Here is a 27324-nt window from a genome sequence, read left to right on the forward strand (position 1 = left end):
ATTTGGTATGATTTACAGAATAGTCCCGGTATAAATCGCTTGCGACATTTCATGATGACTCAAGCCTAACTAGAAGTCCAGGGAAATGTCCTATTTCATATCACTACGGTGACTTTCTTAAGTGACTAGTAAAATTAGGAAACAGTTCCAGAATAGATAAAAAGATTTTTTGAGGTGACTCTAATCTCTCTCAACGGTTAGTGGAAGAGACAGAATGCGTTTATCACATAGTGACACCTCCTAATGACCTTGACTGGATCAGCTATAAGGATAAGACCCTAGTGTCCTCTCAAGGTGTCTTCTAATTGATGTGGATCCATAGGGTATAAATCCAATTGAGACAAATGACATTTTACTATTGAGAAAAATTTCGCTATGTTGAAACTGAGCATGTTATGAGATATGACTTTATTATTATTATTATTATTATTATTATTATTATTATTATTATTATTATTATTATTATTACTTTAAGAATATGCTAAATAGAATTGTCATTTTATATCGCTGAATTTAGATTTTTATTTAATGTTATAAATTTTAGATTTATTTGACTTTCGAGTGAATTCCATTTACTAAGCTATAGTTGTTGGCTCATGGACTTTTCTCTTCTAATATTTCAGGTATTAGGTAACGAGGTAACTAAGCGAGATGCACCGCGATCCTACCTCCACTTAGGACTTACCTCTTTACCTTTCCGTTCTTTTGATCTTTATATTTTAAACCATTTGTTAATTCAATTTGTTTAGAGATACATTAGTGATGACATTAGTTATTTTCATTACGATTGGGTTAAATTATATAAAACAAATTCTTCTCTTTTATTAATTCTTATCATTGTATACTTAGATAGTTTTAGTATGGCTTTGTGTATCTTAAGCGTATTGAGGTACATGACCGATCATGATTCCGATTTCGGGTTGTGACATAGATGCTTGGAAGTTAAAAAAGGAATACATTATGCACTAATGACCAGCCTGACTTAGATGACTAATGCCTTCTCTCATGCATAGAATGTTTTTATCCATTCATGTTTGATTACGATTGAGAAACAAGTCAAAATACGAAAACTCATTGGTTTTAGGAATATTACGCTCGAAATGATCACCACATCAAGCATCTATATCATCATAAGATTTTTGCCCTTTCAGGTCATTGAAATAGCTTCTTTGGTCAGTAATTGATTTTGTTCTATGATTGGAAATCTATTACTATCAAGCTTATCTTGGATGTTCCTAGTTCATTTGTTCGAGAAAAATGGATCCTATAAGATTGGTTTCTCGAAAAATGTATTGAAGATGCAGATAATAAATTGGTTGTCTCAAAAAATGTATTGAAGATATAGATATTAAATCTTATGGAAACTAGTTTATTCCTCCTTTTTACAAATATGTTCCATTCATATGATAAGAGTATAGGGTTAAATAAATTGGATCTCTGTTAAGCCCTCTCCGGGTTAAATACTTATCTATCCATAAATAGTTTTCTAATAGACCGAGAGATAAATAATTCGACTTATTCACATGCACATGAATGTTGGGAGTCCATATTATGCAAATGTTGCATTGCTTTTTCTAATTCAAAATAAAGGTACTATCAAATCTGTCTTCTGTCTTACTAAAGTGCAATTAAAGAGGCTATCACTCGATGATCTTCTTCAGACCTTATTGTCTGGGCTCTGGTGTCCGTATTAGCAGGCTTGATTCAGAGAAGAACATGCTCTTTCATGAAGGGAGAATAGGGGTATTAAGAAGAGCGATTTTCCAAACCCAAGCCCTTTTAGGGCCAAAAATCTCTACATTACGTGCCCAATGAACTATACATTTGATCCCTCACTTAGTCAAAATTGTAATAAAATACACACTAGTGGGTGGGTAAAATCTTTTGGTCAGACATTAAGGCAAGGAAGGCAAGTTTCCTACTTGACGCTTTGAAAAAGGATTTCCAAAACCTTATTTCAAACTAAGGGAACTCTGGGATCACTGCTTTTAGTATAGTCTTAAGGTGATGGAAGGTATATAGTTCCATGGCATCAAGTTGTATCTAATAAAGTCCTATACATGGATGTAGTCGATGTACAAGTATCGCATTTTTCAGTACCAAGAGACCAAAAGAAATATATCAGGAATCAAGACACACCTTTTTGTCAAGAAAATGAGAAGAAACTAAGAGGAAAGCAACTCCATACATGTTAACCATTATGATAATTACTTTTAGGAGACTTATACTTGTTCATCATTCTTCAGAAAAAAATTTACCAGTTTCTCTATGCCACTTCCAAGGCCTTCAGTAAGCTCTATTAACAAGTCCAATGAGCAGACAACAAACTCTTTATCATATGGAACACCGGCTGAAACATGATCAATCTGCAATTAAAATCCAAAGGCCACAAGCAATTAACAAGATCTACAATGACATATAGAATGCAATTCAGAAGGGGTACACTCTAATTTGTATTGCTGAATGCCATATGAAGCAACTAGGTGAATTACTGAGTTCAATGCAACTTATATTGATTATTTAACATACAAAACAGATAGTTACGGCACAGATTATCACTTAAGCATAAACACGTTAGAGTTCTAGGTATAGGTGCATCCAAGATCATGGATGGTCATGCCGGCAGCGTACCGGCACGTGGCACAAGGGGTGCCGCACGGCACCCCTCCTAATAGCTTCGCCATTGACCTCGTCGTCGAGCTCGTTGTAATCGTCGCCGCTGGCCTTCGCCGTCGCCTCTCGCCGACGCCACTCGCCCGAGCTCGCGCCGAGTGCCCTAGCCGAGGGAGACCAAGGTGCCCTAGTTGGCTAGGGCACCCGATGCGAGCTCGGGCGAGCGGCGACAACAACCGGGAGCGGCGATGGCGAAGGCCAACGACGACAGCCAAGGTGGTACATTTTTCTCTCCTTATCTTACGACACGTGCCGTGCCGGCCGACGGTCGGCACAGGCCGTGCCTATAGCACGGCCATCGTTGTCCAAGATGATACATTATTATGCTTTAACATAATTTCTCAAACCCCTAATCATTTTCTTAAGCCCTCATCAGCCAAGGTAGAGGCCAACATGAACTTGTCTGGGGGATGCCAAGGAGACCACAATTAGGGCTGTCAAAATAATCAAGCCGGCTCGATATAGCTCAATCAAGCTAGCTTAAAAAATGAGCCAAGCTGAGCCTAGTTTGATCTTCAAAATAGGCTAAAAAAATCATTTCAAGCCAAGCTTGATCATGAGCTTGCTAGATAAAGTAGGTTCAATAAGGCATGAAATAATAATAATTATTATATATATAATGAATAGTACTTTTTATACTACACTATACTTATGTTATATTCTAAAATTTACTTAAGTAAATTATTATGTACCCTGATTCTGAATTCTGATCCTAATATATCTTTTCTAAGTACTTGGATAATTCTGCTAATTTATATTTTTGAATTAGACCTTATTTTAAGCTTCATTAAGCTAATTTAATTCAAGCTTCATTAAGCTCAAAATTTGGTAGGAACTGATTAAAGTTTAGAATTGCTTATTGATCAGCTCATTTAGGCTCGAGCTCGAAATTGGCTCGAATTAAAATTATTCCAATTCAAGTTTGATCGCAAATCTAGGCTCAAAATTATTTTCAATTCAAGCTTGATAAAAACTAGGCTCGATTACACCCCTAACCACAATCAAGGCAAATTTGTCTAATCGCTCCTTAATTCCTGCTAACTTTGAAGAAGTTCCAATAAATAGAATCCAAATCACATGTGGAAGCGCTCACAACCAGCAAACAAGCAGACTGACTATTGATAAAAAACAGAAGACTTAAAACAAAATTACTAGCGCTACTTAAAAAGTTAAAATTACTCAGTTGAGCAGGAGTTAGTCACTTGAAAGTTTGAATTTGTGAAGGTAACACCTTCAAACTAATCCAGTGGTCATTTTTCTCAGTGAGCAAAAATGAACATTAGCTAAATTATCTAAGATTATAATAAAAAGCCCAAAAAAGTTATCTAACAGACCAAAATAGTAAGACCATGCTAAAAGAAGACAAAATATGATATCTCATAATTATAGTACACTTCAATTGCACTTATAGGTTATCTTTCCAGTCAGTCCTGTAGCAAATTATTATAAGTCCATTTCTCAGATCAAATGTAAGAATTGAAAAAAAAAAAAAAAATTTGCACCCATGTGGTCACGTGCGCTACCCTCCTCTCGCTCGTTACGAGACGAGTAGGTGGTGGCTATGGAAATACCGACCACTTTGAATCTAATTCGGTTTCCAAATCAAAATAAAAAAACCTACCTTATAAATCAAAATCTAATCCTAAATTTTGTTCTACCCATCACCCTTTTCTTACTCTTTCTCCTTTTCTTCTTGTTCCATCCTGTCGAAGTCATGTTGTGAGATTGGATCACCAAAACACCGTCGGAGCAATCAGAGATTACCACTTGACTCACTGATCAATCATTTCCGTCAAATTTAATTAAAGTTTAATAGGTTAAATTATAAATATCCAAATTGGTGTTTGCAGCTTCGTCGACGAAATATGCCAATCGATGGCTTCAAGTCGTTGCCACTTCATCACCATAAGCTTCGCACCATTGGCCTCGAGTTGTAGGTGCCTCCTTTTGAAGCCCACGTGGCTCCTTATCAGAGTCATTGAGGCCACAAGGAGACGTCGGTGCAATTGACGAACTGTATCGATGGACTCATTGAGGATGGTGAGCTCGAGTTTAACCAAGCTCACCCCTTTCATTTATCTGTGGGTTCGGGTCTGGATTTCAAATCCAACACGACCCAAATTATTATCCAGTTCATGAAGAATTATGGATTTGGGTCTTAATCACAAACAACTCTTTGGGCCTAGGACCCATTCCATGAATTGGCTTGAATGGATACAAGCCAATTGCAGCCCAGCCCAAGCCTTGGGTTTGAAGTAACCCAATTTAATAATTAATTAGTTTAAATTTCAAAAATTATGATATTGATTAAATTTAAATATGTTATTATTTAAGGTTGTGATTTGCTGTAACACGTGGACTAGAGATTTCAATATTTTTACCTATATTCAAGCGAGTGAGTTTACTCACATATTTATTCGTCTTATACTTTGTGCTACTTATGAGATTATGTATATTTGTGTGTATATTAATTATTATATTTCTATGTGCAAAAAATATGACTCAATGTATTACTATACTTCATGCAATTAGCAACTTTAATGATCATAAATATTAGTCGAAAAACATGATAGATATTTTGTATGACTTAGAGAATTGTCTGAAAACATAGATTACTTGAGACTTTCCGTGGTAACTCAAGTCTACCTGAAAGTCTAGATAAATTATTTTAGATTATTACAGTAACTTTCTTAGGTGATTCTAGTGAGATTAGGCAATAGTCTCAAGTTAAATTAAAAGACTTTCTAAGGTAACTCTAATCTGTCTCAATTATTAGTGAAAGAGATAGAGTGTGTTTATTACATAATGACACCTAAAGAATGTCATCAAAAAGTGTCTAATCTGTCTCAATTGTTGGATTATATTTACTAGAGTTAGATATTTATAAAATAATGTCATTGTGCACTTAGAATAATTATTTTTAAGGCTTCGTATATCTCAACTAATTTGAGGTACATAGCTGGTCATGATTCCAATTTTAAGTCGTGAGATCAAAAACTAACATGCGTCATGAAACTTGACTTAGAAAAGAAGAATATAAAGATGATAAACTTTTATACTCAACAATTATGTACAAGAAAAGAATATGCTATTTACAATGGTATTATGGATTTTAAATTTAAGGTCCATTTATCGGTCTTACTCAAATGAACCAACCAAAAACAGTAACACAAACCAAAAGATGATTAAGACTTAAAAGTAAATGAGGAGAAACCCAAAAGCAAAAGAGAATACCTTCGCTAATTCTTGGGTCTGGATAAGATTGATACACCTATGAAATACTGGTTCAGCAAACTGAGAAAAACCTGGTCCTAATGCCTAAAAAGTTGGATACGGCAGGTCAGTTCTTCTAATTATAATCGATCTTCAAGCATAGAAATGAAAGGAAACAAGCCATACATAGCAGGTGTGCAAACATGGGTTGGAGATGGGTTGTATAGAGAAAAGTTAAAAAAGCATTACTTTTTAGAGAGCAAGAAATTTACTCAAATCTAGCATATAACTGGGATATAAATCCTCATCAACTATTCCTGAGATTCTATTGACGAATGACTGTTTAAACAACTACAACTTCGAAGGTGCTAGAATAAATTCAATAAGAAAAGTTAATTAGGACAAAGATAACAGTAACAAAAAAATACAGGTCAAGAATTTGACCATCCATAAGAACCATGAACAATGAAGTCCTGCATTTTTTTTCTTATCTACTGTGTCAGTATATTTTGAATTTCTAAGAGATGCATTTAACGATAATATGCTAATGAAAAGAGAACTTCAGCAGATCCTTGCTAAATTTGCGACCAAGAGATAAATGCAAATAAACTGCCTTTGGACCTAGTATTCATGATCTGAAAATGATTAGTATCACTTAAAGTATACACCATTGAATGTCAAATTCAAATCAAATTTTCCAACAAGTCATATCAACAATGACCATGCCATTGGCACACCCCTGTGTACCGGTGGCACACCCTTACATGCCACTGGTATGTATTTATAATATTTTTAATAAATTTTTCAGGATATTTAAAAATATTTTTAAGTTTTTGATATGTCAATCTTTGATTTTTAGTTTAAATATATATATTAAAAGTTCAAAACCTACGTTATAATTCTTTACCTTTAGATTATTTTTGTAAATGACCTACTTTATTAAAGATAAATCAACAGTTAAATATAAATATTATTCAACACATACTATGATTGAAAACATTCATAAAATTAATATTAATAATTGAACACTCGATGATATAATTAAACACATAATATAAATTGAAAATAGTTTAATAACTACAATTAATATCTAGTTGAACGTAAAATGACGAGGATCAAAATCTTCACTTGCTGGTACAAAAATAACACAAGAATATTGCATTAAGTACTATTAATATTTTTCACAACTCATTCACTGATAATATTGCTCGTTGTAACATCTCACATATATTCATAAAAATAAGAATTTTATATTTCTCCTATGATATGGATATTGAACATGCATGGGAATGAACGGCATCGGCACAAGCACACAGACCATAAGCATATGCAAATTGTGAATATAGAGTATAATAAATGTGTTGTAGCTCTGGTGAGTGTGATTGATATGATGATACTTATGATGAACTTATATTATTCTGTGGGTGCACCTTTCTTGATGTCGTACTATCTACAGACTCAGGTCCTCTGTAAAAATAATATATTTTTGAAAAGATTGTGTAACAGAAACACATGTCTCATCTCCATCATCACCGTCACCAGACTAAGTCTCATTATTATCACTATCACCATCACCGTCATCATCATCATCTCTAATCTCATTATCATCAATTTTATCTAAGCCTTCTTAATAATTAATTAATCAATTGATTTGATAATAATTGATGAAAAAAGAAAATTTTGAAAAAAAAGGGATCCATATGGCACAACGACCGGCACATGGCCGTGCCGAACGGAACGCAGCACACTGGCCATCCAATTATCTTTACTTTTGTAGGTTTTGTGATGCAATTATGAAGAACATAGTAATAGAGTCGATTGTTTCAGGAAGTGTGTTCAATCCCCACTCAAATACGTTCTTGAGAAACCACACTTACAATTAGTTGGACCCAAATAAATACATGCATGTAACTGATACTGCACCTACTAGAGCAAAGTTTGATCCAAGATTGCAAACTGATATTGCACCTACTGCAAACTTAAAGCTACTTTAATTAATACCAAAAACAAGCCTTCACTAAACTCCAAAGCAAGTAACAAGAGAAAATAAAGACTTTATCTAGAACATTTATATGAATATAGGATGTTGAAACTTCAAATTGGAGTGAATACCACTTTTAGACACATGTACTCACGCAAGCGCAGAAGAATAGCCCACCTTAGTTATACTCTGGCAACTCTGGCTAGGCAACTGGTCATGAGAGAGACTTTGATATCAAGCGTATTTAGTTTTTATATGTTAAAGTATTTAGTCTATTTCTCTTTTGTTCTTTTCGCCTATATAAAATGTAAGAACAGAAAAAAAAAAAGAGTCGCACATGCACCCCCTCCCTTTCCTTCTCCTTCGCAGTTACGCGACAGAGTGGTCACGAGATTTCAACCACTCTGAATCCAATCCCAAATAAATATTCAAAAACCCATCCTATAAATCAAAACCCTAACCCTATAATTTTCTCATATGCCGTTCTCTCTCTCTCTCTTTTCTTTCCCTCGGAGCACTTACCGTCAAATCGAAGCGTCAAAGCACTGCCAGAGTGATCGAAGACTACCCAACGACTCAACAGTCAGTCTTCTCATATTTTTCATAATTAATTTAAAGTTTAATAAGTTAGAATAGAAATATCTATTTTTGGGTAAAGCAGTGTCGCCAGTGAATCAAGCTGGCCGGCAATTTCGGGTCACTACTGCTAGTGTGCTAGAGCTTCGTGCTGTTAGCCTCATGACGTAGGAGTGCTTCGCTAGAGCCCTCGTAGCTTGGTTTGCGGTAAAAGACGATTCCATGGCCGACAGCTAGGGAGTCGAGCAGCTAGTCATCAACAACGACTTCTCCTCCACCTCACGTGGTCTGTGTGATCGCGAGAGTGTCGAGGAGCTTAGAATGTGGCCGATGGACTGTCGACGGCAGTGCTCGCCGATGGACTCTCTCTCCTTCTCTACCTCGCATCGATTACCATAGGGAGAAGATTTAGTTAGGCTCGATTTAAACCCAAGCCAACACTTTTATTCTTTTAGTGTCTACATGTTCGGCTTTGGTTTTTGGATCCAAAGACCCGACCCAAACTACTTTAGTGGACGGTGGTCGGCGGGTTAGCCCGCAGCCCAGTCCATTATGTTTTGGTTGGGCCTTGGCCCAGCTAGATTAATAGATTGGTGTGACCTGCGGGCCAACCACAGCCCAACCCAATCCAATGGATTTAAATTTTAGAAATCATGATATTATTTAATTTAAATTTTTTTTGTTATTTATTATTAAAGGTGGTGATTTTTAGCATGTAGACTAGAGATTAGAGATTAGAGATTTCAATTGTCTTATCTAAACTCAAGTGAGTGAGTTCACTCGCATATTTATTCATAATTGTATTTTATGCCTTTTATCAAACAGCGTATTTCTCTGTGTACAAATTTATTTATTGTATTTTATGTGTGCAATTTAATTATTATAATTATGCGTGAAAAATATATAATTGAGTGCATCGCTATACTTCGTATAAATTGCACATTTTAGTGGAGAAAAATTTAACTAGTATTTGGTATGACTTAAAGAACAGTCCTGGTATAGATTGCTTGTGACTTTTCGTGGTGACTCAAGTCTAACTGAAAGTCTAGGAAGAGTTATATTTTAGATTACTGCGGTGACTTTTTTAGGTAACTCTGACGGGGTTAGGGAACAGTCTAACCATAGAATGAAAGACTTCCCGAAGTGACTCTAATCTCTCTCAACGATTAGTGAAAGAGACAGTGTGTTCATCACATAGTGATACTTCGTGATGACTCTAACCAGATCAGTTATGAGGAATAGACCTGAGCGCCATCTCGAGATGACTTCTAGTTGATGTGGATCCACAGGGTATAGACCCAATTGAGACAAATGATATTATTATTGTTATTGGAAAAAATTCTAATATATTGAAATTGAGCATATTATGAGATATGACTTTCTGTTATTATTGTTACTTTAAAAACATGCTTAGTAGAATTGTCACTCATATAGTTAGATTTAGATTTTATTTTAAGAATTTAATTGGCTTTTGAGTGAATTCCACTCACTGAGCTATAGTTGTTGGCTCATGGATTTTTCTTCTGATATTTCAAGTAATTCTCAACGTAACGATTGAACAAGATGCACCGGGACCTCACATCCACTTAGAATCTACCCTTTTATCTTTTCGTTCTTATGATCTTTATGTTTTAGACTATTTGTTAATTCAATTTGCGAGAGACACATTAGTGATGACATTTATCATTTTCATTATTATTGGGTTAAATTATATAAATCATATTCTTCTTCTTTTTTCATTCTTGTCATTGTGTACTTAGAAAGTATTAGTAAGGTTTTGTGTAACTCAAGCGTATTAAGGTACATGGCGGTCATGATTCTAATTTCGAATCGTGACGTAAAAGCTTGAGATGTTTATGTTGACAATTAATGAATATTTGGATATTTTGAGGTTGCTTACTTTTTCTTGTTGGTGGATTCCAACACCATGTTGGTAGATTCCGCGAATTTGTTACTTTGTTCTTTGTTGATACTTTCGTTCTACAATCTACATAATTTCAAACTAAATAAATGTTCTTTAGAAGGTCAAAAGATGCACTACAAACTAAAGTTAAAATGTTCGACAAAGGATACCTGTGCTATGGAAGCAAAGCACTCAAATAACGGAAATAAATCTTTGTCCAAGTTCAATAGTTGTTGCCACTTTGAGATCAATGGTGGCATCAATATGTCAATATACTTTGGCTGCAAAGAATTAACATATATAATTAGCATTCTGTACATGTTATGTCAAAATTGAACCATAATTATAATTTATCTCAAAATATCACCAGATAATTCATAGAAAGAAAATTAAGAGGAAATCAGGAGAGCGCAAGCACTACTATATGAAGAATGCCAATACCTGATTTAACTCTGCTCCAACAGCATCTGCAAGAGCACCAATAGCATCACAGACAATCTGGAAATTGCATCTCTACAAAAGGCAATGAGACTTAAGTTAGATGCCCAAGAAAAATAACAATTAATCTACAACACTAATAAGATGCATTAATCACTTTAATGGTACAACATCTGTAGTATTGTTCTGCAAGTCTAGCTGCAATAATGATAAGATCCAAAAACACTCAACTTTAAGAACAAACCTGGTATCTTGCAAAAGCATATAACAAGTGTTGCAGAATTATTTCTAAGTGTGGCACTAGTTCCTCAGCTCCCTTCTGCCAGAATAAATCAACGCTGCCACAAGTTGATACAAAATCAGCAAGAAATATAACCACTCAAGCTACTCAAAGAACCTCTTCAAGAGTTGCAAATGCTGAGCAAGCAGCTTCTTGCACACGCTTATTGGGATCCAATAATCTTCTAAGCAGTCCCATGAGAACTTTATCAAATTGTTCACGGCCATTTTGCTGATGAATATCCTGGATTATCATTGAAATAAAATCAATTTCGTGCTGATATGCTGAATCACTGATTGATCAAAATACAATACACAAAAAAAAGAGCTACCAAGAAAATGAAGGATAGTTGGGACAATACTTACAAAAGACCTTCCAACATATGTAAAGAGGATTCTTCTGTTGTCAGAGAGGGATTAACAGACAACTTGATACTGCTATACCCCCAAGATAAATCACAGTGCAGCCACTATAGTGACAAATGGAAAAAGAAGAAATATAGCTGTATTATATGACAACACATCAATGAGGAAAGCTTCTTCGCCACATTGAAGGTCATTAGTTATGTACTCTACTATTCTCACACTGAGGGAACCATTTTCTTCAATGACCATCCAACCAAAAGAAATCCCTCATTATAAAAGAGGTACTAACAAATGAAATATGCAAAATAAAGGTACTCTCATCTTCAATAACAAGCTCAGGGTCCTCATATCTGAATCGTGGTAGCTCTTATTTATTCAATTAAATAGTATACTTCTTTGCCACCATGATTATCCATTATTTAGTATGTGTTGCATTTTAGTTCATTAATTAAATGAAATGTAAGTGTGACTAAATCTTACAACATTTTATTTGCATACAGCTCCATGTTTAACACAATAAAAAGGATATTATTTTCCTTATTCACCTAGAAACATTGCAAGTAAAGGGAACCGGCCAAGTTACATTGTTTTTATTAGAGGTATGATATACAATGTCGGTATGTTACTTCTTAGCTTAAGCTTGGAATGCAAAGTTACTTGTTTTCTAATATTGCATTAAAGCCTGTTTTTCTATCAATTTAGAGTTCGAACCTTATTTAGTTCAATTTAATCTCTATTTTCTACTATTCATTCTTATGCGGTGTGGAGAGTTGCACGCCTTGACCTTTCATTTATCCACATGCAGTATATAGGGCCACAAAAGACATATTAAAAGCATGATATACATTGTTTGTCTATTACTCGTCAGCTTAAGCTTGGAATGCACTTAACTGCATAAGGAATTTAGCTACATCTTCCTATCACCAATTGGTTTTGTAAAAGAGGACACACCTTTCTTGCTTGAATTCATATTAGGTAGAAATTGAAGACAAATTTCTAGCATGCTTAGCACTTAGGGCTGTCAAAATAAACGAGCAACTCGAGCTTGGCTAAAGATCAACTCAGCTTAGGCTTGGCTTGAATATAAATGAGCTGATCCTAAACAAAATAGCTGACTCGAAATAAAATTCGAGTCAAGCATGAGCAAAGCTGGCTCACTCAAGGCCCGGTCAGAAAAGTTCAAAATGGTTATGTACTAATTTATATTATATAAAAATTATAGTCATTGGATTTTAATTTAATAGCTTCCATTTCTGTCAACTTTATTTTAATACTTCGTCCTTGTCTATTTATTTCTATTCCATCCTTCTTCTCTGTCCTATATCATTTGCCAGCCACTCAAATTTTATTACTTATTTTATATTAGTATTTTCTTCATTTTCCTATGACCTATCCCATCTTCTCTCTCATTCCATCTCATTTAATCAATTATCATCTGACTCACATTTTTTTCTTATTTTATTTATCCTTCTTCTTTCTCCTTATACAAACTTATCCCATCCTCTCTTTCCCCATTTTGTTTTGACTCCTTCACACCAAAATCCAAAACACAACCCCATAATAGTATTATCGACGTCAGCCTTCTTCCCAATGCCAACAAGCACCGCCACCCTCCTCTCATCCATCTCTCTCTTCCCCCGATAACTCTCTCTCCTCGTTCTCTCACCTCTTTTCTCCCTTGCTCTGGATTATGACAACGCCTATGACTCTCGCTCTCAAATAGGCCAGCGTTAATCTTTCTCCTCTCCTTCCTCTTTCCTCTCTTCCTCCTATTTTCTTGGCTTGTTTCCAGCTCAAGCTCGAATTGATTTGGCTTGAGCTCAGCTCAAGATCAAGTGAGCCGAGCCTAAACATATGTTTTTGGCTCGAAATTAATTTCCAACCAAGCTTGAGCAACTCCAAGCTCTGCTCATTTACACCTCTACTAGCAATACCTTCTCAATCAATAGTAAAAGTTGCTCAATCTTTCTACCAAACCTTCTTACCTCTAATTAAACTATATATTATATAGTAAACAATTAAATATCATACTTTATCAGAAAAGTATGCACAATGGTTACAAATGCAATTGAGGGATCTTTTTAGCTTATTCAAATAAACAAATGCAACGGTACATTGGTATAGTATAAAGAACTACTCTAGTAGATCTATTTCAGAAGACATCTATTAAGGAACACCCACTATTTCCAAATTCTGATCTAGGAGTCAAAAGAAAGAAAATAACTCATATTCCTGGATTTGTATGTACATAATCTTCCCACGTGTGATATCTATTATATGAGATTGCCAAATGGAAGCTGACGGATAGCAAAAGATCAAGTGAAGAAGATATTCGTTCATGTAGAAAATAGAAGAACTCGTGAATGTCCACTGTCAATGAACTTTCTGTAAAGCTACTAAACTAAAATCACCACTTAATCTTCAAGAATTTCTAATTGGACACTTCAACTGGAGGCCTTGTAAGCTTTGTTGCATGAACTTCAAGAAACAGGTGTATAGACATTAGAGGTGAGTTTTACAGGGATACAATGAAATTCTGCTAGTACTTAGGAAGCCACTAGGCGAGACAAATACCTATCCTGATGCAGTCAGTTTCTTAATAGAAGCAGCTCACAAGTTTAATCATGACAAGCATCAGCAGTTGAAAAAGCAAGATTAACTTATAGTGAACATGCATCACGGCTATAGGTATGACAACCGTAAGAGTCAGTCCAACATGCAATAGTTAGTATTGAAACTTGCAAGTATAAGGAAAACATGATAAACTAGAGAGTTGACTTCTCTGCTACCAATTTATCTTGGCAACTAAATCACACGATAAGACAAAATAACTGAAAGAGAAATATTCCTAAATGAATTCATTCTCCTGCAGTCAAATAAATTTGATAAGGCCAAGCATAAAGGTTGTGCTTGACGATGTCAGCTGAGCAATTCTTAGTCTCAGGAATATGCAAAGCTTAAGTTTGGTTTGAGGCTAAACCCCAAACTTGATTAGTTGGCCTCATTTCTTAGTCTTGATTTTTTAAAGAGTGAACTTGATTAAATATAAAAATAAAATAAAAGGATGTTTAGTTACTAAACCAAGTTAAGGATCCTAAACAAGTTCAGGGACCACCGTCCCTAAACAAACCAAACTGGTCCAAAGAGATAGGTTCCCTTTTCAAGTCAAGCTCTCTCCTTTATAACCAAAGAATGCTCAATAATTAATTGAGCAGGAAGCTAAAATGATGCTTGAATAACAAAAATCAATAATAGAGATAAAAATTGTCACTTATATTGCATATTAACATATTCAATGAAAGAAAGGAGAAATGGATAATCTACAATAAGCAATCCCCGGAATAGTAGTTCACGTTTACCTGGACAATATACTTGCTAAAGCGAGAAAGTGCCCAACAAGTGACACTCCTTATGAGAGGGAATTTATCATCAAGAAGTGGCATGAGACATGCGACTACCTGCAAATATAGAAGCAACTGAGCAACTTGGAGATATGAGCACACCAACTTGATGAATGAAAATTAAGGACACACCAAAGAGATAGACAATAAAATTCACCAGATAACAAATTAAAACTTGTTACACTATTATATTCTGAAGTCCGGTTGCGAGTAACTTAAGAAGGCTCCTGTGATTGAGGAAATCTTATTAATTGCTGTTAACGTCACATCAACCCAAAATTAATGGTGCCAAAATCCCCAGCCACAGGAAAATCAAGCAAGAGAGAGGCTTGCCTCTTGCCATAAGACCATAGGACCAGTTGACAAGTAAAACAATCTCTTAGAGGTATGTTCTTGGCTAGAAAACCAAGAAGTGACCATTCCAAAAAAAAAAAAAAAAAAAGCTTTTGAGAGATAGAAAAAGTTTAACTGAGGTTGAAAATTCTATAAACGGTTCAGGATATGGTTTTCTAAGTCAATCTAGAAAAGTTCAGCGGAAGACAATTATAAACCAAATCAAACACATGTAGTCTCAAGGATGTTTGATGCATCCTTGACCGTGGTTCTCCCCTCACATGTAGCCTCAAAGATATCCCTTGCATTCTTGACTATCTAACATGTGTAAATCTGAAGGAACTTGTCAAGAGAAACTCCACTAAAACTGATATTGATTACCTTACTATTCCAACTAGATCTCTCAAAATCAACTCTTTCTCATTGATCAAATGGTTTCTCTGTAGTTTAGTTGTCACTAATAATGATAGTGGGAAATTTCGAACCATGGACTATCAAAAGCCACATGCATTCATCAACTACATTGATCATGCACAGCCATCATTGTTCATGGCTGTCCAGAATGAATAATTTGATTCATCCAACAAAAGGGGTCCAATAGTAGATCAACTTCTCTTAGAAAATCCATTCCTTAGTAGATCTTTTCTAAGGTAAGAGAGGCGCCCTCATACCAATTGAAGTTCTACGGACAATATAGGATATAATTTTCTAAGCCAATCTAAAAAAGTTTAGTGGAAGACAATAATGAACCAAATCGAACATGCAAACACGCACAAGATTTTTCACATATAAAAAGAATGTCTATCAACCAAAGGTAAAAATTACAGATTATTTCCAACGATCAAATTTAATGCACTACAAATGTAAATATAAAAGCACTTGCAATGCATTTGACCATTCAACAACCCATAGCAAATAGTTGAAGTTATTCTTGCTTGCTAGACCTCATAATGAACTATTTCTTATGCATTAAATCACTAACTCTGCTAGACCCACAGAGTCAAATCACCAACACTTAGTACTCACTCGAGGCACTGACGTAGTTGAATAAATATAGAACCTCTGTGATCTTCATGTTGCAGCTTCAATGACAAAGATGATCTCGAACTAAGTGATCTCTCATCCCTCTTATGTTCCTAGGGTTTCTTTGATGCTAAAGAGATCTATCCCAAAGCAGTCTTCATCCATCTTTTGTAGGTGATGAAACCTATTTTCAATCGGACTTACCCCAAAATCATCGTCAAATCTTTACAAAAATTGGTTCTAAACTTTCACAAAAGCCTATGTTCAAACAGGCCTATCAACCATTCAAAGTTTCAATCTGCTGAAATCCTCCCATGCTTGGTCAAACCTGATATGAATGTTGACTGCAAATTTGACTTCCATTCAAAATTTGAATGAACTTCAAATGGCCGACAAATGTTGCTCTTTGTTAACTCCATTTTACAGAAGTTCAAAGGACATGAAATGCAATTCTTGGAAACATGTGTTTGAATGCCCTCTAGTGCGTTCAAACAGCTATGACAAAATTTGTCTATTATGCATGTTTTTCAACAGAAAAACTCCATCTACACAATCACTAACTTATGTTATGACTTTTATAAAATGCACTAGATATGGACCAATCTGGACGTAAGAAAATTGTGATATTTTATATGGTGGTAGTCTCTTGAGTTAAGGTTCAAATGGTTCTAGTTTCACGAGAATTCGATGTCGGGATAAAAAGATATTAATAAAATAATAGAGCAAAATCAAAATAGGGCAGAACGGTAAATAGCTGACATTGCGGCAGATGGCCAAGGGTGGTGGAGGAAGATAACTAGGGTTTGAAAGATCGGAATGCTTCTACAGCTATAATCTACTCCTAGAAAAATGAAGACAATCTAACGGCTATGATAAAAGATAAAGATAAAAATAATGATTTAGCTAAACTCAGATTCATTTAGTGATAATTATCGACACATATCCACTCCTATTTATATGAGTAAAAATTTCTAGCGGATCATATTCAATTATTCATATGTGGATTATCCGATTTATTTGAAATTCAAAACAAGAAGATAAAACTAACTCAAGTTGACTCTACTTGATTCAGCCAACTCAACTAACTTAACCCACGTGATTGGATCATAACATTTTACACTTTAGCACTAGACGAAGATACATATTTTGTAGAGAAATTGCCAATTGTGATACTTACACTAACAATGGTGGAATTGACGAACAAAAAAAAAACAGAGCTTCATTAAACTTGATGAAGTTTCTCTTATGAACCAATTGATGTTGACGCCAAAAAGTTCAAGCCATCTATTTATGGTACTTGAAAACAAAACAAAACTGATTCCAGCTCACTCTCAAAGAAAGTTTTTCATTATGATAGCGGAAATTCTGGGTTAACAGGCTATCTTTACATTCACAATTGAGGATGAATCTTAAAAGCAAACTAGACTATCTATTGCTCAATAAAAGTTTTGTAAAGCCAATATGAGGAAGTACTACTGCCAGAAAAAATAACTTATATAGTTATATGAATAATAAATAATTCCAAAAGTTGACCTTTGCAATGTGAGGATAAAGTCCCCTCCTACATCCCTTTGATATTAAACCAAGAGCTAAAATGGAAGCCTCCCTCTGCTTCCAGGCATCATCGCTTCTACTTAATAGTTTTTCCTGTAAAAACATATAATAGAACATGAAGTTGCATTAAATGTAATATCCAGGTAAAGTACATAAATCATAAATAGTGATTTATATTGCGAAGTTTGGGATATACAAATGAGAGCAATAGATTAGTGCACTATGCACCCTCTACCAGAGAAAATATCTTTTAGGTTTAAGATTTGCTTGGTTTGCACTATCAACCCTCTACCAGAAAAATAACATTACGAGATAGTAAATGAGATTTATCTTGATGGAGAAAACACTGCCCAAAAAGAGATTTATACAGATGAATCCAATCAATTCAAGCAGACGGCTTCTTTCTACTTATATATAATACAGAAACAATAAATTTCCCTCCTAAGTCCTGATCTACTACTATCGTCAGTTTTAACATTAATTTGAGTTATTATGGTTGGACATGTTTATACATAACTCACCTGAAAGAATAAGATGACCAAAAGACCCTGTAAGACCTGAATTTAGTCAACCTTTTGAGCAATGAAATGACATCAGGATAATTTGGATTTGTGCAATAAGTCAAGTTTGTACTTGTGCTTGACAACTCTTTGCTTACTTATATTCCTTCAAAAAGGAACATGAATTCCTAAATCATTGTTGCCTTCTCTTTTAGGCTCATGGCGATGCAATATTTGCAATCGATAAAGGAAGATGAATTCCGGAATGCTTGAGCAGCTACAAAAAGTGGGATAGATAAATTTCGCAGCCAACTGAACCTATTCATGACTAAACACTTTTTCTCTTTTGAGTATGCACTCGACACTAGAGGGTTGACAGCTGCCACTACAGTATGTCAATTCCTTTTGTAAATCTTCTCGACCTGGAGTTCTCTACTGTAGAAAACTTTACGTTGTCTTACAAAGTATTGATGATGAAGCTGCTGTGGTGATTATTATATGTGTAGATTCTGCAGATTCTGAACATGCTCTCGGCATGGCTGAAATTTATCAGTTAACTGAAACAAAATGAAACAACCAAAAGAATCCTAGAAAATCTGAACCTAAACAACCATTTGAGCAATGTCCCACCAAATGTAAATCTTAAACCTCAAAGAAATTTCTCTAACAAGTAGATGTTGGGTCAAAAACTTGCCCTATGTTGGCAACTTTGCTCCACAGTCTGCTTACTCCGTTTTTATGCACACCCGCACTTCACTGGAATATAGATGCACATTTGACATTGAATATCAGAGCTGGTTAAGTCCTGCAGATAATTGAACTTTTGGATTGGGTTCCACATGGCTCTCTAACTTACTTGTGCTTCAGAAAGGATGACGAATCCTTCAATTGAAGTTGTTATCTTTCTCCTTATCATTTTCATTTCTAGAGGAACTTCAGAAATTTAGCCCAGGGTCCTGAATCTAAACTGCAATAAGTAGATAAATTATATCAGCCAACTGGACTTTCTATAGCCAACTTCTTATATTTAACTTTTCCACCAGGAACTTGGCACCAATGTACAGGGTTGGCAATTGCTTTTACTAGTTTGACTATTTTTCTTTGGAACTTTCTCAGCTTTGAGTTGTGCTCTAGCCATCTCTAGCCAACTTCACATGGTTCAAGAAACGCTTGACTCATGATCACCAAAAGAAATGTGAACAGTTCATCTTTTCGTCTCTAGATGGCCACAGTTTAATATTTGCCAACTAAGAACAGTTAACCAAACTGAATAAATACTAAATAGATAAATAACTAAATAACTAAATAAAGATAAATAAAGGGGCAGAAATGAGGTTTATGGTGGGGGGATGTTGAGTCATTCGAACGACATAGGGTTGATCCATACTAAGAACCTCATTTTTTAGCCAGTATAAATTACTATCAGAACAAACATTAATTATATGTTTCAATTTTTAATTCATGACCAGAAATGATGAGAAAAGAAGTGATATTTTCTAAAGTATGCTCAATACCTTACTCAAACAAGACGAATAATTTTATCAGCAAAGGTTATACCAGTAACAATTGAACTCGTAAAGAATTATTCCAACCAAAGGATGTGCATATGGAGAAGCAAAACAACCCTAATTAACTTCTAGATTTCAGTCAAATATATCTTGAAATTAAGAGGAGAGAGGAATGAATCACCTGAATCAAAGGTATCAAGCCTGGAAGAATCTCATCACCAAATCTATATGAAAGTATTTTCAGCGCAGCCATACTACATTTACGTAAGTTCCAGACATTGATAATGCCGTCATCCTGTAAATGGAAAAAAGTCCAGAAACAAGTAAGATATAGACTAGTGTAACACAGAAGACTTTTAGAAACTCAAGTACAGAGATAGTTATATACTTAAATGTCCATCTTAAAAGGATGACATGTAAAAGTTGAAAGCATAAAAGGAAAGACAAGATGGCTAGGTTGGAGAATTTACTTTTTCTTCTACAGCATCAGATCGACGTAAACCTGATGTATGAAAGCGAGGTTTCACATCCTGTTTAATAAGAAGGTGTATACAATCACCTAAAGAATCATAATGCTAAATGCAATATAAAGTATGAAAAGGTATCAGCATATGTTTCATGAGAAAATAGAACCTGATCCCTATCTGGAAAAGATTCATCTTCCTGTAAACAAATAATAGCATGAGTAAGCTGAACTAAAGCTGCATCATATACTTTCTTCAAAGAAAGAAAAGAAAAGTTATAAGAAAGACACCTCAGCATCACAAAGTAACTCATCATCATCAGCGTACATCATATTTGATATTAAAATCTACATAATGTTGAAATAGGAAAATTCGTTACAGGCTTCCAGCAAACTAGAAAACTATAGTGATTTGATTGTGATGCTAAGGGAATAATATATATACTGGAAGCAAGCGGGGCAGAAACTCCCGCAAACCATCTGGTGGCAAATTACCCGAAAAATATGCACACCTGCAATATTAACCCACAATCAAGATTGCTGATTTAAGACTTGAAAAACCGAGTATATCATCAGACGCTCTTTTCATTACATGGGCACATCTGGATTATTAGAATCAATAGATTTATAATGGATGTGCCAAACATCCTCTCACAGCTAAGGGTACAACTAAGAATCTTGATATATTTAACTATTTATTAATCAAAGGCAATGACAAGAACCAAATCTAGCTCCTCGGTATGCAATAACTTCAGTTACATGTTATGCTGACGATAAACCTACAGAGAGTTAGAAGTGCTCTTAATTTAATAGGAAGAGAAAAGGGGGTGAAAAAAAAGTGTCTCATAGCATAAGGCTCCCCACAAATGAGAAGTCAGGGAAGAGCACAATGCACACAACCTTAACTACAAGTCTAGAGAGGTTGATTACATGATTTCAGGAGTCAAACATGGAACACTAAGGTGCATGGTGACAAATTCTTAATTTAACGAAAGAAAGAGAAGATATATTATAATAAAACAGCTCTAGATTCAGATGAAGTTACAATCGAGAATAGGGAAATAGATACACAAAATTTGCAGTGTAGCATATCTATCATCTATGCAGTACTTAACTACTTATATAATGGTGGTAAGTCAAAGGTTAAATGGAAGAATATCAAGAGTCAAGTCTAGTTTGGGTTCAGTTAATTTTCTATTTCTGTTATTTATTTGACTTACTTTTGTGTATTTTTGTAACTTTTGTATTTATGTTTGTTTTAGACTAAATTTAAAGCTTTGGGCCAATATGTAATATTCGGAGAAAAGAAAAACTGTCGCATGTGAGGCACGTGCCTCACGAGTCTCTTCTTCCTTGCCTTCTCTTCTCTTCTCTTCTTTCTTACTCCGACTCGTTGTAGGGGCTATTATCGGATTTTTCTTGATGCCCTAGCTATAAATCCTAGCAAACGTCTCCTTGAGAGGCATCGAGATCTTCTTCTCCTTCTCTTCCTTCTTCCCCTTTAACTTTTTCCTTCACCACCAAAGTCATCATTGCTGGGGTTGGGTCATTAGATCGCCGCTTGAATAAAATCCCCTCACCAAGCGAGATGCCGGTGAGTTCAAAGTCACTAGGTTGGACAAAATGAAGGAGGACTATACGACTTGCCCGAACTTTAGAGAAATCATTCTCACTTTGCTGAATGATCCGAATATGACTTTAGGCAATTATTCCTTCCAGGGCGGTTACCTATTTAAGGCTAACAAGCTCTGTGTTCCCCGTACGTCCATGCATGACTTCCTAGTTTGGGAGATCCATGCTGGTGGCCTATCGGGTCATTTTGGTCATGATAAGATTATCGAAGAAGTGGAGCGCTAATTCTATTGGCCAAGTCTCAAGCATGACATCACAAAATTAGTTGATCAATGTAAAACTTGTCAATTAGCGAAGCACAGAAAATAAAACACTGAACTTTACACCCCGCTACCTATGCCTGATCACCCATGGCAGGACGTAAGTGGACTTTGTCCTGGGTTTGCCTCGCACCTTTAGAAACATGATTTAATCCTCGTGGTTGTGGATCGCTTCTCTAAGATGACCCATTTTATTCCTTGTGCTAAGACATCTAATGCATCACATGTGGTCAAATTGTATTTTGCCCATATAGTCAAGTTATATGGTCCTCCAAAAACTATTGTTTCCGACCGGGATATTCACTTTATGAGCTATTTTTAGAAAACCTTATGGCACATGGTTGGCACAAAATTAAAGTTCTCTACAGCCGATCATCCTCAAACCGACGGTCAAATCGAGATCGTTAATCGTAGTCTTGAAAATCTTTTGCGATATCTTATGGGTAATCATAACAAAAATTGGGATGTCATTCTTCTTATAGCCCAATTTGCATATAATAACTCTATCAATAGGTCTATAGGCATAAGTCCATTTGAAGTTGTTCATGGTTTTAAAGCACGCAAACTTCTAGATCTGTTATCCATGTCATCTCATGCTAGAGTCTCTGAGTTTGCCAAGCATTTGCACATCATGTTCATTCTTTGCATCAGGAGATCACTAAGTGAATTAAGACGAGTAATCGTCAGTATAAAATACATGCCGACTTGCACAAATGTGCCAAAGAGTTCGATGTTGGAGATCATGTTATGATTCATCTCAAACCCAAACGATTGCCTTCAGGAGCTGTTCGGAAGTTGCATGCCCATAGTGCAGAATATTTTTAAGTTCTGAAACATGTAGGCACTAATGCTTATGTCATTGATATTCCCCCTGATTACGACATTAATTGTACTTTTAAGTTTCAATATTGAGGATCTAGTAGTCTACCAACCACCTATGCACATCCCCACCAAATCCTATGCTATATCTACTACTCTTCCAGACATCCGTGATGTGCCACATACCACTTTTCCTTTTCCATCCACACTACAAGAAAATATAGACGCTATTTTAGATGATCAAATAATATCTACTGCAAAAGGAGGGGTTCACCGTTTTCTCGTTCGATGGCACGGGCAACCAGAGTCTAATTGTACTTGGATCACTCGCGCGGAGTTACAGCAGCTTGACCCTGACATTTTGGAGTACTATCAGAGCCACTTGACCAAGTCGAGTTTCTTCCACCTCGGGAGAGTTGGTGGGGACACCATTTTTTGTCACGTTTATTCTCGTAGACACAAAAGGGCTGCACCCGTGGCCATTTGGCTTAATGAGGGTTGTGACTAGCCGCCTTCTAAGACTATTTTCTTCTTCTTTTTATCTTTTACTTTGTTTTGCCTATATAAAGTCTTATAATCATCTTTTATTAATTAACTAACATGTTAAGAGTTTTCACATATTGAGTGTTTGTTGGTGGATTCCAACGTCGGTGGATTCTGACACCCCGGTTGGTAAATTTCTCGGGTTTTATTATTTTCCTTACTTCTCAAATCTGCAACTGAGAAGTTGTCCTACATTGCCTTCTCTCCTCTTTTCCCTCTCCTTCCCTCTTATCGATCTCCTCGAGGAAGGAGGCAGGGTTGGGCTCGAGCTTGACCTGAGTCAACCCTTTTATTTTTTTATGGTTCTGGGTCTGGACTTCAAATCCAAATGGCCCGACCTGACCCGATTTAATAAGTTGTAAGTTGTGAGCTGACCCACAGCCCAGTCCATGATTATTAGTGGGTTAGGCCTTAGCCCAGCCCGATAAATAAAATTGTGTAGGCTGCAAATCAGTTGCAGCCCAGCTCAACCATTTGGGCTTAATTAGCTCATTTTATTTATTTAATTAATTTTAAATTTAGAATTATGATATTGGTTAAATTAAAATATGTTATTTATTTATTATTAAAGGTGGTGATTTTTCTTAAGCGTAGACTAGAGATTTCAATCATTTCACCTAGACACAGATGAGTGGATTCACTCATATATTTACTCGATTTATTCATCTTACACTTCATGCTTTAACCAGATCACATATAATTCGGTGTGTAAATATATTATTATACTTTTATGTGCATATTAATTATTATATTCTTTGTGCAAAATTTATGGCTCAATGCATTGTAATATTTTGTGCAAATAGTTATTAAAATGATCATGAATATTAGTACAAAAAATATAATTAATACGTGGTAGAACTGAGAATGGACACATGCTAAATATTCTTCGTGTATCTCCTTGTGGTAACTTAAATCTACTTTGAAGTCTACAGAAAAGACATATTCATGATCAGCACATGATCCATTTAGGAAACTCTAGCACGGTTAGAGCACTGTACGGGAGACAGATCTATTTATTATCAGTATATGATTTATTTAGGTGACTCTAGCACAATTAGAGGACAGTCCCAATTTAGACCAGAAATCTCCCTATGGTAACTCTAATATTTTTCTATAATTAGTGAAAAAACAGGTTGTATTTATCACATTGTGACACCTTCTGATGACCCTAACTGGATTAACCATAAGGAAAAGACTCGAGTACGTCTCAAAATAACTTCTAGTTGATATGGATCATCGGGCGCAATCCCAAGTTGAGACATATAGCAGCATTATTAATATTAAGAGAAATTTACCATATTGATACAAAACATGTTATGAGTTATGATTTACGTTATTATTACCTATGTTGTTATTATTACTATTGTTATGAACATGCTTAAAAGAATTGTTATTTTATATCGCTAAATTTAGATTTTATTTAAAGTTATAGATTTCGAATTTATTGGGCTTCTGAGTGGATTCCACTCACTGAGCTATAGTTGTTGACTAATAGAATCTCTCTTCTAATATTTTAGGTATTGGTCAATGTGGCTACTAAGTGAAATGCATCGGGGCCTCTTCTCCACTTAAGATTTTTACTATTTTATCCATCGATTGTATTAGACATTTTATTCTAAATCATTTGTTATTTTAGTTTGATTAGAGACAAATTAGTGATGGCATTGGTCATTTTTTATTGTTGAATTATATTTATTGGAGTTAGCTGTTCATAATTAAGCTTTTGTCATTTTAAGACTTAGAAAAATATTAGTTAAGGCTTCCTATATCTCAAGTGTATTAAAGTACACTTGAGATATAGGAACATTAATTGAGATATAGGAACGTCAATCATGATTTTGATTTTGAGTTGTGACACAATAAGTTAGTAACATTAATTTATTAGTACCTATATGGGTAACGTCTATTTTAACCTAATCCAACTAGGAATTTAAGTTTATTTAGAGTTTCTTACCATCTCTTATTAATAAATAGGATGGAGGTCTTTGTAGACCATGGTTTTGTTTCAAAGACAAATGATGTTCTTCACATGCGTGAACCAAAGATTGGTGTGACGCCAAACTCTCTTCATGATTCCAACAAGCCAAAGCGAGTCTAGTTATCATTTTGATCTAATCAATTGATTTCTCTTTCTTGAAGTTCTTCTTTTCTTCCTTGGTTATGTTTTCTTTGATCCTTCACTCCTGAATCAAAAGATTTTTTTTAGGTTTCAGTACTGTAGCAATTTGTACTGTCGGGTACTGCAGCAAGCATACAATCAAGTACTGTAGCAACTGAACAGAACTTTCATTCAATCAGATTTTTGATCTAATAGCTTTTACCTTGTGTTCCTTTTCTCTCTCTCCTTTTTTTTTTTTTTTTTTGAGTCTATCAATTTGGCATCAGATTAATTCGTCCAATATCACTATCTTTGCTGACATTTAGTACTTAATCTATGATGCAACATTTAAATGCAACAAATTTCTTCAAGGACTTTATCTCTGTTTGGACAAAGGGACTTGCAAGTTCATGCATTTCTTATGGCAGACATTGAGAATCAAGAACTTGATAACTAATTACACCTAAACAACATCAAATTCACTTACTTATAACCGTAGAAAATAAACATGGGAAAAAGTGTTTACCAAAACTCGCAAGCCTCGAGAGCAACCTCATCGTCAGCATCCATGTTTGCTTGCAAGATGAACTCAAAAATATCTTTCAAATGTGGCTACAATTTTCACATCAAATATCACTTATAATGAAAGAAATTAGAAGGTAGTCAATAAAGCCAAAGGATGATGCCATAATAACAAAAATATTGCTAGCTCATGCAACTTTGGAGATATTGTCAATAAGATAGGAAGCTTTTATGGCATGAAAAGTATATGATGTGCTGTCAGCAGATAAAGGACGAGGGACACCAAATTATACCGTATGAAATCTAAAGAAGGACAAGATAGGATATATTTATCGTTGCATACTAAAAGTGGCAAGCTTGCAGCATGAGATACCAAAGCATTCTAACTAAACTGAATAATGACATCAGGAAAGAAGAGAAGAAACAAGTTCAGCTTTTACCTACCTCCAAAACAGTTGGTCGGACTTCAGTGAGTTGAACCCATGCAGCACAAACCTTATAGAAGCAACAGCAGATCATGATAAATGCACTAAATTTGCCTAACAAAACTAGATTTTGCCTATTGCAAACTGCAATGGCATTGTGCATTATAAACAGTCTAGGTAAGACTTCAGATGAACAGTAACACCTATCTTCAAGGTGTTCTGTGTGTAATAAACTTGCCAATGGTGATCATAAAATCCATGACCATGTCGAACACCAACGCTAGTAGATCCATGATAGAAATAGAACTCAAGAAAAAGAAAAGGGCGAAAGCAATATGTAAATAGCGGACACGTATAGTCCTAAAGTTCAAGACATCAGAAATGCATTATCCTAAAATTAGAGATTCTAAAAAAAAACAGCAGACCAATTTCCGCACATCTGAAGCAGGGTCTTGAGCAAGAAGAAATAATCCCCGAAGGTACTGATCCATGGAGATATATAAGGCCTGCATAAAAAATTTAAATTATGTGTCAGAAAGAAAACGAAAAAAACTGAGTGTGGGACATGTATATATATACATATATATATATATTCTTGTGGGAGTGCAAGTGTATGTTACTGTGTTTCTAAGGATTTATATGGCTTCATGTGTGCAACATGACTGATTTACTTACTGAAGGCATCCTCACGATATACTGATTAATACAGGCAAGAGAGAGTTTTCTGAGTGTTGCATGTGGAGACTGGAAAAGCTGAAACAGACATCGTAAACCAGGAAATGACTTAATTTCAATTAACGAATATAGAAGGATA

General features: G+C 35.2%; 1 protein-coding gene across 3 annotated transcripts in view; it reads right to left on the reverse strand.

Annotated features, from left to right (window-relative positions):
* LOC140768366 (transportin-1-like) overlaps nt 1-27324 on the reverse strand; it is a 35178-nt gene that overhangs the window by 6693 nt on the left and 1161 nt on the right. The window contains exons 4-20 of one of the 3 annotated variants that reach the window (XM_073108621.1): nt 27186-27263; nt 26948-27016; nt 26530-26580; nt 26090-26175; nt 20657-20723; nt 20503-20559; nt 20382-20411; nt 20219-20278; nt 19930-20043; nt 17720-17833; nt 14789-14887; nt 11182-11307; nt 11029-11103; nt 10788-10859; nt 10517-10627; nt 5908-5991; nt 2259-2366 (exon numbers count right to left, since the gene is read on the reverse strand). In XM_073108621.1, coding sequence (XP_072964722.1) covers nt 2259-2366; nt 5908-5991; nt 10517-10627; nt 10788-10859; nt 11029-11103; nt 11182-11307; nt 14789-14887; nt 17720-17833; nt 19930-20043; nt 20219-20278; nt 20382-20411; nt 20503-20559; nt 20657-20723; nt 26090-26175; nt 26530-26580; nt 26948-27016; nt 27186-27263 — 1401 coding nt within the window. Of the gene's footprint in view, nt 1-2258; nt 2367-5907; nt 5992-10516; nt 10628-10787; nt 10860-11028; nt 11104-11181; nt 11308-14788; nt 14888-17719; nt 17834-19929; nt 20044-20218; nt 20279-20381; nt 20412-20502; nt 20560-20656; nt 20724-26089; nt 26176-26529; nt 26581-26935; nt 27017-27185; nt 27264-27324 lie in introns of all 3 variants that reach the window. The other 2 variants (XM_073108620.1, XM_073108622.1) reach the window with 2 other exon arrangements.

The sequence above is a fragment of the Typha angustifolia genome, chromosome 10 (assembly GCF_048772165.1).
Source record: "Typha angustifolia cultivar Huaian chromosome 10, ASM4877216v1, whole genome shotgun sequence".
In the NCBI taxonomy this organism is placed as follows: Eukaryota; Viridiplantae; Streptophyta; class Magnoliopsida; order Poales; family Typhaceae; genus Typha; species Typha angustifolia.